Raw genomic sequence first — 17500 nt, forward strand, 5'->3', positions numbered from 1 at the left:
CACTGAAGTGTACACGCGGCCGCAAGCACCGCCGGGGTTATCCACACGTGCCAGCCCCTTACCTGCCCCGAAAGCCATTAAGGCGGAAGGGCGTACAGTCGGGCCGCCAGTTCTTTTATTCTTTATTCATCAAATTATGAGGCCGTTACTTGAGAAGGTCGTCGGGCAGCAGCAACAAAATAAGCAAAGCGTGTCGCAAGGCGCTGACCGCCTGCCGTGACCGCTAAATGGAGGCAAGAAGCAGCCAAACTGGCGCACTGCCATCATCGACAACACTTTCCGTTGTCAGAAGCTGCCCTAAGTTCACCAGCGCCGACGCCTGAAGCTATGATGCCCGCTTTTAGATTTTCTTCGCACACACTCGGTAGTTACGTGCCTAATTGTTCTTCATTGCGTTCGGGGTTGTTTTCCTGTTGGTTATGTGAAGACAGCAGTGTTGTAAAAAATGTGTCTGAGAAGTTATACAGGGTGTTTTTTTTTCTTTTATGCAATACATATTTTTCATAAAAATCCTATGAGAGTTACCGCCGTATTCTAAAACGTCCCTTCACTCAAGGGTCCACCTCGACTTGAGAAAGTCGATGGGAGCGTCGTCTCTAGGCAGAATAAGTAACTACACATCAGTGATAATCTGCAGCAATTCTTGAGGAGCGCGGCGTCATTTTCAGTCAAGCAGAAGCGCTGTGACGGACTCGATCAAGTGAAGGACGAACTTCAGTCGAGGCTTGTTGTAGAACACGGGGCTCAGGCTCCCTGTCGTTTTTGTACACGTAAACGCTACGTCAAGGCGGAAATACTTTGCCGCAGCTGAAAGAACAATGAAACATCTAATTAACAGGTCATTAAGTAGCTTTTTGATTACTGACCTTAGGGCAGTTGTGTATATTGGGAAGTTATAGTCCGTCGCAATTTATGGCATACCCATTTTTTAGAATGACAAAGGTAGCACACAATGCGAGGTATTCGGCATTGAATTTTCAGGCCGATATCGAATAAGACCGCACCCGGCGCGCAGGAACGCGGCCGCTCTGTTATGTCAGGCCTGAACTACCCGTAACGATGAAGTGACTAAATTTTAATTAAGGCACGTCGAAGCAGAATCTGGTCAGGAAAATCGGCAAGCCGTCTTAAACGCACAATTAGACCGCTTACTCTTTGCGTGCTATGTGTGGTGCTTATTTGATTCTTTCTTAAACAGTAAACAGGTGCAAAAGCTCTTTCGCCTGTAAGAAGAGCCCCAGTGGCTGCCGCTGAGTTTCATGCTCTACAGAGAAAGAAACGGCGCATATAGCGGTTTTCTTGCGCACAGTCCGAAAGAAACAGATAAGCACGAAACGTCACACGCGAAGGAATGGCGATCCGCAGGAGCAAGTGAGATGACTTGCCGCTTTCCATGACAAGATGAGGCGGCGACACGCCTTAATTAAAATTTCGTCACTTCCTTGTCACAGGTAGTTCCGGTCTGACGGGACAGAGTGGCCGCGTTTCTTGCGCGCCGGGAGCGGTTAATTTCGATATCGTTAAAATTCGATTATTAATATCTGAAATAACGTGCTATTTTGGCAATTTTTTAAAAAGAAGGTATGCCATAAATTGTCACGGACTGTAATTTCCGAATATACACAATTGCACTAAAGTCAGTAATTAAACAGTTAATTAACGAGTTTTCTTAATTAGTTACTTCGTTGTCCTTTTAGCTGCGGCAAAGAATTCCCGCCTCAACGTAGCGTTCGTGTGCGAAAACGACAGAAGCCTGACTGACAGGGTTTGTATTTTAAAAATTGTACTGTCAAAACACGCACATGCGCACATACACACACACACACACACACACACACACACACACACACACACACACACACACACACACACACACACACACACACACACACACACACACACACACACACACACACACACACACACACACACACACACACACACACACACACACACACACACACACACACACACACACACACACACACAGACACACACACACACACACACACACACATACACACACACACACACACACACACACACACACACACACACACACACACACACACACACACACACACACACACACACACAGTTTATAGAAATCACCAACTACCTCATGCATGCGACAGTGTATGTATTTTAATCATCTATGCACATTGAATGACCTGAACAGTAAGTGCTCTTTTCTTGCTTTTTTTTCTCTCTACATACGAGGTCTGACATTTTCAGAGGAAGGAAATAAAGTCTGTCATCGCGAAGACATTTTCTTAAAATTATAGCACCTGAAACTCGCATAAACTGCAAATAAAAAGCAAGTAGCTATTGGAACCAGTGAAAACAGACATAATGGCAGCAAAGGTGTGTGGTGCAGTCAACTATTATTAGTTGTTCATTTTATCACTCAGATGCGGCCAAGTGTCTTAAGGAATTCGTGGGAAGAGTGGGTACATTAGAATGAAATCAGTATAAGATATACGTCATATGCAATACGCGAAAATCACTGCCCCTCCTCCCCCCCAACCCCCCCTCCCCCAAAGATAGAAAGCACGTCGCTCACACACACGTCAAAAGGTAAACAAACAATGGGAAAAACATTACAACAGCTCGGGATAGTTCATTACGGCACAGGACGGGGAAAATTTAGTCAAGCTTATGGAGCGCTTTCATGACACTTTTTCTTTCTTTCTTTTATATTGTAGAAGCCTGATGCACCAAGCAGCCGTGCGTATTAAAACAGGTCTCCCGACGATCGTCACTCGGGCGCGACACTCTGAACGCGCGACTTAATATGCGACTTAGCATCGACAGCAACCGTTCTTTCAAGTTAATATGCGATTGCAAGGTGTCGAAGAAACACAGTTCCCATAGGAACTGTGCACACATGGCAAAAAAAGAAAAAAAAATATCCTAGCATAAAATTTTGCTCCACCCATCTAAGCGCGAGTAGAAGAGGTTGGAACACACTGAGAAGAAAAAGCAAAGTGCGCAAACGCGGGAAAGCGGGAGAAAACAAAACTAAATTTCAGCTCCAATCAGCTTAAAAATGTTATTGCTGGCCACAACCCCTTTGTTTCTTCTTGTCTTCGTCTTTCGCGCATCAGCTGCCCATTCACGTCCGTGTAAACAGAAGGTGTATTAGTGCTAGCGTTAAAGCAGCGATGTATGGTGCCGGTATAGCCGTGTTCTGGGTGGGCGTGAAACGTAAACACACCCGCGCGATTCCTATAGACGCTCGCACTGTGACGCCCCGTGTGCGGTTCCAATACCATTTCTCCATCGGAAACATTGCTGGCGCGCACGCCGTCTGACCCCGTCCGTACGCTTTGTTTGCCGGAGCAGGCCGCCCAACCACGTCTGCTCGCCTCTGTGCTCGGCGAGCAGTCAAAATCGATGGGCGCTTTTACTCGCCACTGGCGGTTCGTCGTCGCGCTTAATTTTTGCGGCCAGTGTGCTTTCCGGTCTAGCAGAGGTGTCAATATCGCTGTTTGAGATTATATTGACAAACAACAAGAACGAAATACACAATAGAACAGCGTGCAAACACACGCCAAACAAACAAAATTTGACATCTATGCATAACTTCACTTTCCTTGGATTCGGTGATTAATAAGTAATATAAAGTGCACGTGCACGGTCGATGTTTCCGGTCGAAACATCGAATGTAATAGTTTTGTTTTTGTACGTGCGCCTGCACTTTATATTAGTTTTAGTAATTGTGAGTGTAGTGTAGGGTAGTGTAGTGATACAATGCAGTTAAATTACAACAAATAATATCCCCTATGCCGTCGTTGTAATCATTGTCTGTTGGTTTCATTAGCTTCTGTCTAACTAAGAAACGAGCCCTTCATTCATTACGCGCATTTTGTTTGTGCAGAAAACTGAATTCTTTTTACAGCGGAGCTGTTATGCTTTTCGTTGTGCCGTTACGCCTTCGGATAAACTATCATCATCATGAATGGCCTCTACTTTTCTAGCGCGTGCAACCCAATAACTCGGCCGGTGAGCGCTCTCTTCATTCTCTTCTTCATCTCCTGCTTCGGTCCTCGAACACGTGCGACCGGCGCGCGCACTCCCTGTGCGCCGATTTGTCCGGCGTGGGATTCAATAACTCGGATGGGCGAGAGAACGAGTACAGATAGAGAGAGAGAGAGAAATATAGGGAAAAGGATAAAAAGAAAGAGAGGGAAAGAGAGGGCAGAAAGAGAAAAAAGATAGAAGCACAGAGATAGAAAGAGACAGACACAAGAAAGAGGTAGAAAAAACAGAGAGCAAGACAGAAAGAGAGAGAGAAAGGGAAGAAAGTGAGAAAAAGAGAGAAAGAGATATAAATAAATAGACAGGTAGAGAAATAAAGAAATAGCAACAGAGACAATAAAGAGAAAAAAAAAATTGAGAGAAATAGAACGAAAGAGAGAAAGAAAGAGAGAGAGAAAACTAAAGAGAAACAAGGAAGGCCGCCTTCGTTGTTTTTTCAGGCTTGTTGGCACCACCAGTGCGAAGCGGCCTTATTTTTTTTTTATGTGACGTAAGGAGACGTTGGATCACAAATAAGGCGCCGGCTAGTCCTTAGCTCTTGAATGGGTCGAGCATGCAGCACACAGGGTTCACAAATCACATATAAATACATATACAGTTACACATAAAACTGAATTGGTCATGACGGAGTAATAAGGATTACAACCATTGTCCGTATTCGTAGTTTCTTGTTTATCGTTATTAGTTTTAATTATTTATTTATTTATTTATTTATTTATTTATTTATTTATTTATTTATTTATTTATTTATTTATTTATTTATTTACCTGCAGAGTAACGGAGTAGTCGACGCGTCTAACAGGCGCCAAGATCTTGTACATACAAAGAGGCCATGCGGTGATGGTTGAATTGGCAGGCAACAGCGAACGCAGTTGGCTTTAGTAAAAGCTGACAGGTGATAATATACCTGAACACAGAGAAGCTGAGGTACGAATAACATCAACAGCAACTATGAACTCCGTAAGTGGAAAGCTAATGAAGTGCTATTTCAAGCGCAACACGCGCCAAATAAATAGACCATAAAGAGCAGTCAATCTTCCCTATTCAGTTTGTTTGTCAGGTCTTTGGGATTAAAATAGCACCCTGTCCAATAAACGCGCCAAAGTGCTTATTCTTGGAAGTTAACGAGCGAATATTCATTAACTAATCACTGAAAAGTTATGTTTTATGAGCAAATGCTGCCCTACTTCACGCGCCAGCTACCGTAGTACCAAATTGGTTTTTCCGACAGCGCTTGCAGCAACTTCGAGGAGTTTCTTTCAGAAACTTCTGCTTAGATGGGGCATGTGGATCCAGCTAGCGATCCCTATAGGGACATTATTCGGGCGAAAGCCTTAGATGCCTCATCAAACGCGAAAATTGACCGTCGGCGGCGTCAACTCGAGTGATACAAAACGTCTTCATCACGTGATGACGTGCCCATATGACGTAATCAAGACATCATAGATCGCCAAAATTTGCGACGCCATAATGACGCCACATAACGTGGCGTCATCACATGACATCGTCGCTTAGTCTTAAGTGGGCCGATCATGGAGGCAGTGCAAAACCAGATGAGGCGCACATAACATGCAATGCCTCCGATCCTGGAGGCAGTGCAAAATGACGTTAGGTGCAGAAAGCTTTTCGGAGGGGTGCGGGGAAGGATCAGTACCTGGAGTGAGAAGTAAAAAAGAAGAACGTGGCTTTCACCTTCGAGTCGTCTTAGGCGAATTTATAAGGCGATAAGAGCGCATCGGCGAACGCAGTTGCCTTAGTCAAAGCTGGCAGCTGATGGCAGCTTAGTAATGGCTGGCATTTGGCGCTGGTCCGGTCTCTTCTCATACCTTTGGCCGTGTTTCCTTGGCGCTGTTTCACGGCGTATTATTACTGTTAGGAGATGCCTACTTTTGACAACCATGATTCAGCGAAACACCCAACCTCCCCTTTTACCCTTTCGACGCGAACAGTCGAAAGGGTTCGTTCCTTGTTGTTTACTGATTGCTTCATATTCCCTTTTGCTCACCTAATTCGGCACGCCAGCCCTTCTTTCTCCCCCACCACCGTTATCGCCCTTAACCTCTCCCCCTCTTCTGTTTTGGTTGAGGGGGGAGGGAGGGTACAAAGCATACACATACACGCACTAAAGTAGGCAGTCGCAGCCTTGAAGAAGACAAGACCACTTGTCGAAACTTTGGCTAGCAACACCCCGTGTAAAAGGATTTCTCGTCTCACACAAAAACTTGCAACATTTGTAACGTACTAGCAGTTCACTTGTACTTGCTTGTGCACCCAACCACTGAATGGAAATATATTATTTAAGGAAACTGCAGTACGTGAACAGATCACTGACCGTGATGATCGTCACTTCGTTGTCCTCAATCCCTGCCACGGTGGCGAAGACAATCGCATCGGAAACAACATCATGCATGCGAACACGATAATTCTATGCTCGCAGCAATATACTTGGTTGTAACAAAGATTACAGCGAGTATATTTGCTTTGTCATAATAGTAATTTCTTCATGTCCATAGCACACTTTTTTAGAGCGCAGCTCTTAGGCACCCGTTCCTGTGTTGAGCGGCGTCGCCGTTGGCTGGCTTCGGCGGCGTAACCGGTAGAGCGAACGAGGACGAAAGAGAGCGAACTCGGAGTCTGTCGATATCACGAGCCACTGGCCTCTAACCTCGCTTTCTTCCCTCGTCACGCGCTCTGGCCCCTCGGTCGGAGCTCCTGCGCATGCAGGGTTTGCACGTGCACTGCGGCTGGCTTCGCTTGTCGTAACGGGGCTGTCGGCGTTTCGCTTGGTTCGCGACGCCTGCAATGCACAGAGTGCTGTGCGTTGCATTCGAGGGCTGGCAGTTTCTGTGGCAATATGTAACGAATGTTACACTGCTACAACTGCGGATAGCCAAAACTTCAAACACAGTTGGCGTTGCCCCAACACAAAGCTGCGCTCAGAACTCGCATTAGGCAGTATCGTAATCGTCGGTGAATTTTTTTTCTGCTTTCACTGAGTTATGCAAATTTTAATAAAGCTGCTACTCACGGCAACTAACTGCTGAAAAGCAAATACTGATGTGCTATATTCGCGCACAACTTTCTTGGCAATGAAGGTAAAGGGGCGGAGCATCTTCACGTGCACTCCTACGCGAAATAGTCCGCTTTGGCGCGCGTCTCGTACCGCTGTGGAAAGTGATGGCTTCGCGCAATCAGCGTTGCATACCGACGCAGACACCGTTTAGCGTTTGAGGTACACGTAAAAGGCGGGTCTTTCTCATGCGTGCGCAAAGTCACAACCACGGTGTAAGATATATACTTACACCGTGGTCACAACATATCAAGTGAAATAAATATAATATCTTACAGGTGTGTGCTGCGTCCTGCGTCAAAGAGCTACATGTAGAAAATAAAGGAGTAGTTTTTATATCTGAAGTAGAAAATACGGACGCAGTTGTAGAACTACATTCATTGGCGGTAGGAGACGCTCGATTTGGCTCTGTAGCCTTCTCTTCAGACAGTTTAGTGCTATACTGCAGCATAACTTGCTTTTGTTAGCGCGGGTACGTACATTTCTTTCTCTCAATAAGTGCAATAATAATACTCTTCTAGTCAAAGATTTCAATGAACTTTGACACGGTCCGCTAAGCTTTTTTTCGTTTTGACCTTTGCCACTATCAAGATATATATTGACCCCTATAAGGTGTCCGCGGAGGCTGGTTGGTGCGTACTAGAAAAAGTGGGTAACAGCGCAAGGGGTGGGACAAACCTATTCAAACCAAAAACCTAGCTCTCGTCTGACTCAATCCGTTTCTTCCGATGTTGACCACATATTTTTTTCGAAAAGCCCCTGCAGTTCCACTGCCACACAACTATTTCGGAGCGCTTACAACCCCGCACTTCAGGAGGCTATCCTGAGGTGGGCTGAGGTGGTAGAGGAGGCCTACCGCGAGTAGGATCCCTCGCCTTCATCTCGCAGCCCCTTTCCCTTAAGATGGGATAAATAAAGTTATTTCTCTCTCTCTCTTGACCACATATCGTTCACCGGTGCTGACTAGAAACAACTGTTTCTAGTCCACGCTGCCGTAATGTCGTTCGAAGCAAATAGCAGTACATGTTCGATACGATTCAGATACGGCTCCGTGCTCCCCGACGCTACGTCGGCCGACACAAGGAGCTCTGTAGATGCTCGGCTTCTCTCCGATGCGCGATAAGACAGCTCGCACGCAGCCGTCGGAGCAAAAAAGGGGTGCGACTTGTGTGAGAAATGCGTCGAACTCGGATTTCACTTATGTTTCCAGCGTCGGCCTCCTCCGCGGGCGTACGCCCAGAGGCGTGTTTTGCCCATATATCCTCGGACTTCCGTGTCTCTGATAAGAGACGACGCATGCTTTTCGTCGTCGTCGTCGGCAGAGCCGCGTTATAATCGCCTCGTTTTCGCCTTTCTTCTCTCCGCTCTCGGGCTTTACGCTCGCTCCTTCGCTATCGCGCGGTCGACGAACAAAAAATCAAAGCGCGACCACGAGTGTGGTCTCTCAACGGGCGCCCTAACACGTCTTCAGCTAATACGCACTTTGTGCGTGAGAGAGAAACGAAATAAATCGATGGAAGTAAAGCCGCAGTGGAAGCCCAGAAGGCAGCAGCCGGATGGCTCGGTGGCGCTGCCGTGAGGCGGCCGGCGCAAGCCGTGGCGGGGCGAGTGACCGATCGGTTCGTCCGGCTCTTTTTCCGTTGGGCGCGCGCGCGCACGCGGGGGCCACTTTCCCCGAGGAATCAGAGCACGGCGAGAAAGCCGGATTCCTCTGGTGCGAAACTGGGTCCGCGGAAGGACCACGCCTCGTCCTTGTTGGCGCGAGGACGCCGGAGACAAAGCGCGCCGCCGCCGCCGGACACTCGCCACTGCTGCTGGCCACCAGCGGCGCCGCCGTCTCCAACGTCCAGCAAGGGCGTCCGCCGCCGACGTCAATTAATCGGCGCACTTCCTCTTCCTCTAAAAACGGGAGGATGAGTAACACCTCCGCTCCGGTATAGCCGCGGGATGACGGCCATCACACGCCTCGGCCATGACAGCTGCACAGCGTGACGTCTTGTTTGCCTTCGACACGCGGAGTTTTCTCAGAAAGAGATACTTTAAAGCAAAGGATAGCCGCGATTTAAACGGCTTGAATATAAACTGAAACGAAGGTCAAAGGGGAGTCCTCCAGTAAACAGTGACGTAATAGAAATAGCGTTCATTTACGCTGGCACGCTGCAAACTTGGTTAAGTGACAGCGACGATAAAAAAAAAGAAAAAGCATAGAATAACATATAGCTGAGCTAGTTGAGCTAGCATAATAGCTGAGCTCTTGTTAGGTGTTAATGTTAAAATACGGGGCGCGCAAACACGGACTTTACTTCTATTGCGTTGCCTTGACTTCTCTTGCGTCCGTGTTTGCACGCCCATTGTTTTAACATATAGAAACAAATACGCGTGTCGAAACCTTGAACCGTGTTCTACAGACAAGATTCCGACACACTAATGCGGTAGCTCGAGAGCTCACAAACCGGGCGCCATCGGAAGAGCTGTCCAACCCAGACGATGCACCAACAGCACCACTCAACTACACTGAAACGCTACAACACTACCGACAAAGCCGCATGTACTTCCCACCACCACACAAATCACTCAACCGAGAAGACGCTGTTGCCTGGCGGCAGCTTCAGACTAATTCATTCCCCTGCCTTTACATCCTTCATCTTTTCCACCCCACACAATATCCCTCATACTGTCCCTATTGTGGAGCGAAGCCCACGGTGTATCACTGCACCTGGGAATGTCCACAACCACCGGGCTGCCGCCCTATTCCTTCACCCTCACAATCCTCTTGGGAGACTGCGCTGACCAGCTCAGAGCCGCAGGAGCAGCGTCGGCTGATCCAGCGGGCACGTTGTGTGGCGCGAGCCAATGGGGCCCTGAACTAAGGGCTCCACCCAACGAGGATAATCCTTGAGGCCTTCACAAATAAAAGTTTTCTCTCTCTCTCTCCGACACACGAGAACAAACTTTTCAACTTACATGCCTCCACGTTTGCACCACAGAATAGGTAGACATCGCTAACTTAGATGCCACATTGAAGTCGCATTAGAGCTCTTTTCGATTACCAGAAAGCAATGCTCTCGGACGAGCTCAGACGTCATACAACCACGGTCGCAGACATGCTATAGGAAATGGAAGCAGAAGGTAACTCCAACTTTGCTGAAGCGGCGACGCTCGCGCACAACTCGACTTTCCTTTTACTCGGCCCCTCCTACCTAAGTATACACGGGCAGACGCACGTTAAGTCGGAGGGCCAAGAGCAAAAGCGAACATTCCACGCTCCACAAAAGGTCCGACGTGGTGATCTATTGCGAGCGCCGCGAGGCGTGTACCGACGAGCCCTGTTTTTGGACGAATGTGGGTGTCTGACGGACGGTGCGCGCGTCGCTCCGTCTATTGTCGAAGTCAGCTACGGCGCCAGCCACGTTAATCTGCGAAGAGCTGCTTTCTTTGAGGTGGCCCGTAGTGACTCCGAGCATACCTTCACTTACTGGGCGTAATCCAGGAAGACGGTGCCAATTGGTGGTGCTGTACCTGGTATGAAAAGGAAGTACGGTCTCTTCTCATGCCGTGTTTCAGTAATCTGGCTAGCGGCCACTTTCGGCCACATCGCTTTCAGTGTCTAATCGATCCAGTTCGAGCTTCCAGCTCTCGAGACAATGAAGAGAGGAGAGTGAAGACGCTCAGTTTGCCACCTTGCACTGGGGGAAAGGGACATGGGGAAGAATTCAAAGAAATCAGAGCGAAACATCACTATAGTGACATGCCCAATTGAGGTGCGCATTAACTCCCATGAACTGTCGCAAATCTATCTATCTATCTATCTATCTATCTATCTATCTATCTATCTATCTATCTATCTATCTATCTATCTATCTATCTATCTATCTATCTATCTATCTATCTATCTATCTATCTATCTATCTATCTATCTATCTATCTATCTATCTATCTATCTATCTATCTATCTATCTATCTATCTATCTATCTATCTATCTATCTATCTATCTATCTATCTATCTATCTATCTATCTATCTATCTATCTATCTATCTATCTATCTTGGTGCTGTGCTGTTGTCGTATACACCAGAATGCGCACGGTTAGACATGAGAATGTGCATGACATACCATGGATAACTTGCTACGACATGATATGCATTTCATGTGATGCCCGCATCACGTAATTTGAGTAAAGTGTCACGATATGATTTGCTATAATAATATGCACCCATGACAATACATATAAATGGCATGTCATGACATGTGACGATATATATGCGATGCATAGTTGAAATGACATGACAGGATATGTCATGCATGCATGACATAGCATGGAGAGAAAAATCTGGGGTAGCCAATATTCTAATTGACATTAAGCGAAAAGAAATGGACCTGGGGTGGCCCCGTGACGCGCAAGGCAGACAACCGGTGGTCAGTTAAAGCAACGCGATAGATACCAAGGGATGGGATACGCAGCCGAAGACGACAGCGAGCTTAAATCTCGGGCAAAATTTAAAGCTCGAGTAAAATGGAGATCATTGGGAGATACCTTCGTCCTGCAGTGGGCATAAACAGGCTGAGAATAATGATAATGATGTCTTATAATTAAATGTCATGACGTCTACTCGCCGAAGAACATTCCCAATATGTCATTACATGGCACGCATCTAGAAGGAAATGGCATGCCGTGAATGGCACAAATTAGATTATGTAACAGTCGCGCTACTCCCGTGGTCCCCACGGCGTCGTCATTCGACTCTTCTCCTCTTATTAAGGCCGCCATGCATTCAATATTTCTAATAGCGTCTCCTGACATTGCTTCTCTTGGCGTCATCCTAATTCGACTCCGAGCGGTGCCGAAATAAAGGAAGAAAAAAAATGTTGCAGTGGCTTAGTTCGGCTATGCCAGGATACCGTAGCGTTAGCAAAGGTTCAGCTAATTATTCTTAGCTTTCCTGATTGTCTGGGATTAGCTTGATTATCATGCTTTCTGCTGCTCCAATGACACACACACGGTATACGTATTATGTGGCACACGTATACTTATTTTGCCAGGCAACTACTTCGGGTTCCGATGAGTTAAGCTTTTCCGCTCTTCTGCGCCGTTGAGCAGCACTTGCGCTCTCCTTCTCCATGGCATACCACACTGGCAAACGCCAGTCAGGGGCGCTATCAAGCGGCTCCAGCGCAGTGTCAGACGGCGACTGCACAGCGAAGGCGAATAGCTGCGTGAGCGCCGGCGCCAATACGTCTGCCAAGGCTACGACGTCACTCTTCTGGAAAGCGCAGACCGGCAGCGGCGAGTCGCGCGCGGCGGCGGCGGAGTGTGCGGGAGCTGCCGGCTCCGGTGCGTGACATCACTGATCCTCGCGCATGCGTAGCACGGCTCTTGAGGATCCACGCGAAACTGGCTCGGTTAGGCCAGTGTAGCTAACGCTGCAAAAGTCGCGCGGTCCCTTATGCATTTGCCTATAGATGACTGGAAGGCGAAAGCCATCTTATTCTTTTCCTTTTCAGTCGACTGTATTGATCCCCCCACCCCCGAAAGCTTTCTGCACCCAACGTGGTATGCTACTGCCTCCGGGATCGGAGGCATTGGAAGCTTTATGCAACTTACGTGGTTTCGCAGTGCCTCCAGGATCGGCCCACCTTTGACCAAGCGACGATATCATGCGATGACGTCACCATGTGACGCCACGTTATGTGACGTCACTAAGTTTGGCGATTTGTGATGTCATCATGACGTCATCACGGTGATGATGATTTTTGCATCACTCGTGTTGATGCCGACGTCGCCGACGGTAACTTTTCGCGTTTGATGAGGTATGTAAGGTATTTGCGTTAATAAACTGGGCGCTGATTGTGATCTGGCTTGTCCAGACCTCGGCGCATCGGCTTGTCTCCATAGCCTGTGTAACGTCGACACCTAAAGACGACAAGGGACGTCAGGGAATAATAATAATAATAATAATAATAATAATAATAATAATAATAATAATAATAATAATAATAATAATAATAATAATAGCGACGACGATCATAAATGATGATGAAAACATGCAACGGTCAGAGATATGAGAGAAAAAGCCTGGTGGAGGCCACCAGTAGTAACACTGCGCGTGGCATAACAAGAAATAAATCTAAACTGTGAAGTAGGGAAATAAGATAAAATAAGCCACATCTCCACTAATGTGAATCATGACGAGTGGCGAAGCAATGGGTATCGTTCCGGTATGTCACCGTACGTCACCCGCGCGTTGCCACTGCAAATGTAAATTGAGTGACATAAAGTGTACATTAATGAGCACTAACAGACAATAATTCCAAGGAAAGTATAGGGGATGTTATTAGTAGTAAATATAAGGTAAATGTGAAGAAAGAAAAGTGGACGAAAAGATAACTTGCCGCAGGCAGGGACCGAACCTGCGACCTTCGAATAACGCGTCCGATGCTCTACCTACTGCGCTACCGCGGCGGCCATCCCCCCCGTACACTTTATAGGGTATATATGTACATTTAAACGTGGGAGCGTCAGTCATCGCCGCCAGTAGCCATGACGGCGAGTGTGGAACACTCTTTTTTTTCTGCCTGTTGGCGTCACGTAGCACGTGAACTTATTACGAGCTGGCAGCTGACCAATAATCCCTCGCATTCTACCTGAAAGCATCAAGTCTGCCAGAAGGAGACCCTCGCTATGAATGAAGTAAAGAAGTGTTAATTTTAAGGGTTCGTTTTTCTTTGTTATACACAATATTAATGAGCACTAACAGACAATAATGCCAAGGAAAGTATAGGGGATGTTAGTAGTAGTAAACGTAAGGTGAATATGAAGAAAGAAAAGTGGACTGTGCGCATCCTTCAGAACTGCGAGAGCCAAATTTGTTGATTTCGGAAACATAGTGCCTTTAATTATTATTCGATTTCATTTTTATTAAGATATTTCAGGAGTATTCTGAGTGCTGCATATGACTTTTATCTGAGACTTTATAATCGTAATCGTAGCATAGACACATGTTTCGACTATATAGCAACAGTTTTCTATATACCGTCACAGCGGACAGTTGTCGACGACAAGGCTCACAAGGACCTAAGTAAAGGAAGCGCAAACTATAGCACAGCAGTATGCGAGCACAACAGTGCCACCGCAGGTAGCTCTAAAGTTGCAAAGGAGTACACTAAGAGAGAAGGAAAGATTTGAAAATGAAAGAAGATAGTAAAGACTAGTGGAGCATTGTGTTTCACCCATGTACGTTAGTTTGAAGAGGTGCTTCGACCACGCCTCTTGACGAGCGAGAGTAGCGGAGGACGCCATCTACACCGTCTTTACAAGCACTCGTGGTGCGGGGTGTGCTTCGAGTGGCGTGCATGTTTACACACGGCAAGAACCCGTCCTCGGGTGGGCAGCAGCGGGGCCCGTGCGGCGCTGCAGGAATCATCGCCGTGGTGGCCGGCATGAGATACATGCGCGACGCTCTTATCGACGAGCGAGTCGTCCGACTGGCCGCTGGCCAAGCGCTTCCGCCTTCACCAATTTCCTCCTCCCGAGGGCGGTGGCTGCCGTGTAGTGGCCAGAACGATGTCATCAATTAGCGCCACCACCGCGGCTGTTTAGCGTTGTAGGCCACGAGGGCAGTGTTACGAAATACATTGTAGAAGAAAACTAGGAAGACCGAGTGATTCATTATTGCGTTCCCTTATCGCCATTTCGCTACTTTTTTCTAATTAGTAAGCGGCAACTTGAAACCTTTGAAGCGATAGGGACCGTCGTATTCTGAACGGAGGGGAAACATTTTGAAAAAAGTGGAAGGGCTGTTACGCTTTTGCGTAATCGCATATTATCCTAGCCACGGACATCGGTATACTATAGTGGATGACGTGTGGTTAAAGAACGCCGCTGGTTACGACGCGGTTGAAGAAGCACGCTTGCAGATCGCAAGCAGAATAGGAGAGAGGCGTGTTTCCGTAGCTCCCGAGCCCAGACCTTCTGCATTTCTGTCGTCTGGGTGAGGTAGACGATTATGTATTCGACATCGCGACGCACGCCATGACATGAGGGAGGCAGTGGGTCAGTGGTTTCAACAGCTCAAGCGTGGCGAAATAATACTGAAATTTGGGCTCGTCACATCAAGGACCAAGCGACGTGTGAGCATTGTCGTGCGCTTTTATATACTTGTCATCTGTCTCGGAGCACTGAGTATTGTTTACGCCATAAAATTCAAACTCTGGCATGCACACTCAATAGAATGTAATCAACATAAAAAAATAAATAAATACGACTGAGAAGGCACCTTATACATCAGCCTTAGACGACTCAAAGACGAAAGCCATCCGGCGTGGCTATTTTACCGGGTACTTTATATCGACGTCCAACGTTGACTGATTAATTTTCACGGACTTAATCTCCACTAATTAACTTCCACTAACTCGCTACTCGCTTATTTTGCTTTATCATCACATATATGCACAATCATGCTTTTACTAGCCCTTGTAGTATGGCTTTCGCTCCCCTAGCCGTCTCGCGACCTTTTTTGCTTCCCCGCTCTGACGCCGTCTTTTCTTCCAAGTCCACGTTCGCATGAGACCAGGGTGTCGGAACGAAATGTTTTTCGTTTCGGTTTTAGTTTCGTTCCACCGCAAAAAGTTCCGTTCTGTTTCTGTTCCGGAACGAAAAAAAATGTTCCCTAACGGTTTGTAACGTTTTTTTTATGGAAAAATTTGAAGCCAAAGTAATCATAAAAAAATATTTGATTTGTGATGTAGTTACTTGCCTTCCTCCTAAGAAAGCGGGACAAGGGTAAAACACGTTCTTCAGAGGAGGGGAAGTAACTGTACGATGAATTCCTACAAACTAGCACAAACCAGTATACCCTTCAAAGTCATAGTATTTATTTTTTTTTCCAAATTCAATCACGATTTTTAGTGGGCTTAGTGCTTTGTGTCAAGGGAGTGAGCACGATCTCAGAAGCAGCACGTCACTGAGTGCACTCTGTGATGTGCGAGACCGCTGTTTTGATAAAAAGATTGCCAGGCCTGCGCGGAATGCGCAGCACAGTCACAGCGAAAGTTGGAAGAGCGGACTTTGTAGAGCCCATTGTAGAGTGTCTTGGGGCAGCTGATACAAGTACACATGCAGGGTACCCACTACGCCATAAATCATCGTAATTTTTCTGAAGTACCGAAGTTCCCACTATGTCATTTTTCGTGATTCTTCGGAGAATCGTGGTAGCCGCTACACACCTGTGAGGCATTATGTGCACTTTGTGCTGTGGCTGATGACGATGAATTACGGCTGAGCGCTTTGCAGTGGGTGGGAAGCATTAAACCACACACTCTTTGTGGAATTAGCATTGTGTGATGGCTGGTTGTCGTTTTACTCTTCTGCCACGCTGTATTACATATGTTAACACGATTCCTTGCCCGGCATGACGCCTGTATAAAGTATTTTTGCCACGGAGTCATAAGCACCAGCGTGGCACTGTGGTGAAAGACTCGACTGCCACGCAGGGGGCACGGGTTAAAATCCCATCCGATCCTATAAATTTGTTTCTCATTTTATTTTTTCTTACTTCACGCGATAGTGGTCACGGACACCAGCGGCGGCGGACAACTAGGGTGCCAAAATCAGCTGTTCTGATCTCATAAGAGCCTTCGCAGTAACAAACTTCAGCGTCGACAATGCCCTCTCCACTTTGGCCTGCGTGACAGGCCCGCAAAAGTCCACTTGCTCTAATATCAACATCTCTGGTTGCCACTGTTTTCGTTTTTCGCACAATTTCAAGATATCTTTGCTTTGGAATTGCTGCCTGAGGTACGCGTTAATACTGTACCCTGAGATATGCTCACATTGCATGAGCTCAGTTGTTCCGGATGGCGAAGTTTTCTTGTGAACCGAAAAACGATTGAAAAAATTTCGGTTTCACTCCGGAACGAAATAATGATAAAGTTTCGGTTACGTTTTCGTTCCGGTCAAAAATATCGTTTTTTTCGTTTTTCGTTTTCGGTTTTCGTTCCGTTCCGACACCCTGCATGAGACATATGAGGCTTTTGCCTGAATAAACAGAATGTTCAAACGCGAACTATCGGTATTAAGGAGAAAGGTTGGCTGGCGCAGGCGCGGACCGCACCGTATCGGAGGAGGACCTCCAGGAGACGACCAGCGTGGAGTCCGGGGGCGAGGCGAGGCCTGAGGCCGGATTCCGATGCCCCGTGTGCGGGGCGCGGTTCAGCGACAGAGCGCGGTGAGTGACCTTCGCTGTGCTCTCGGTGGCCTGGCATCGGGCTGCTCCGTATAACTTCAACTGTATACGCACATTCTCGCGTGGAGAGCATGGGTGGGGAAGCTTGCAAAGCCCTCGGCAATAATTTCACTGGGGGCGAGATCGGAAGACTGGTGCGCATACGAC

The 17500-nt window shown here is 47.2% G+C and overlaps 1 protein-coding gene across 1 annotated transcript in view; it reads left to right on the forward strand.

Annotated features, from left to right (window-relative positions):
- The window catches only part of LOC119389430 (histone-lysine N-methyltransferase PRDM16), a 166668-nt gene that overhangs the window by 97493 nt on the left and 51675 nt on the right, over window positions 1-17500 (forward strand). Inside the window, exon 5 of the mRNA XM_037656673.2 lies at window positions 17209-17335. Within this exon, the coding sequence (XP_037512601.1) occupies window positions 17209-17335 (127 nt within the window). The remainder of the gene's footprint in view (window positions 1-17208; window positions 17336-17500) is intronic.

Source organism: Rhipicephalus sanguineus, chromosome 4 (assembly GCF_013339695.2).
Source record: "Rhipicephalus sanguineus isolate Rsan-2018 chromosome 4, BIME_Rsan_1.4, whole genome shotgun sequence".
Taxonomy (NCBI): domain Eukaryota; kingdom Metazoa; phylum Arthropoda; class Arachnida; order Ixodida; family Ixodidae; genus Rhipicephalus; species Rhipicephalus sanguineus.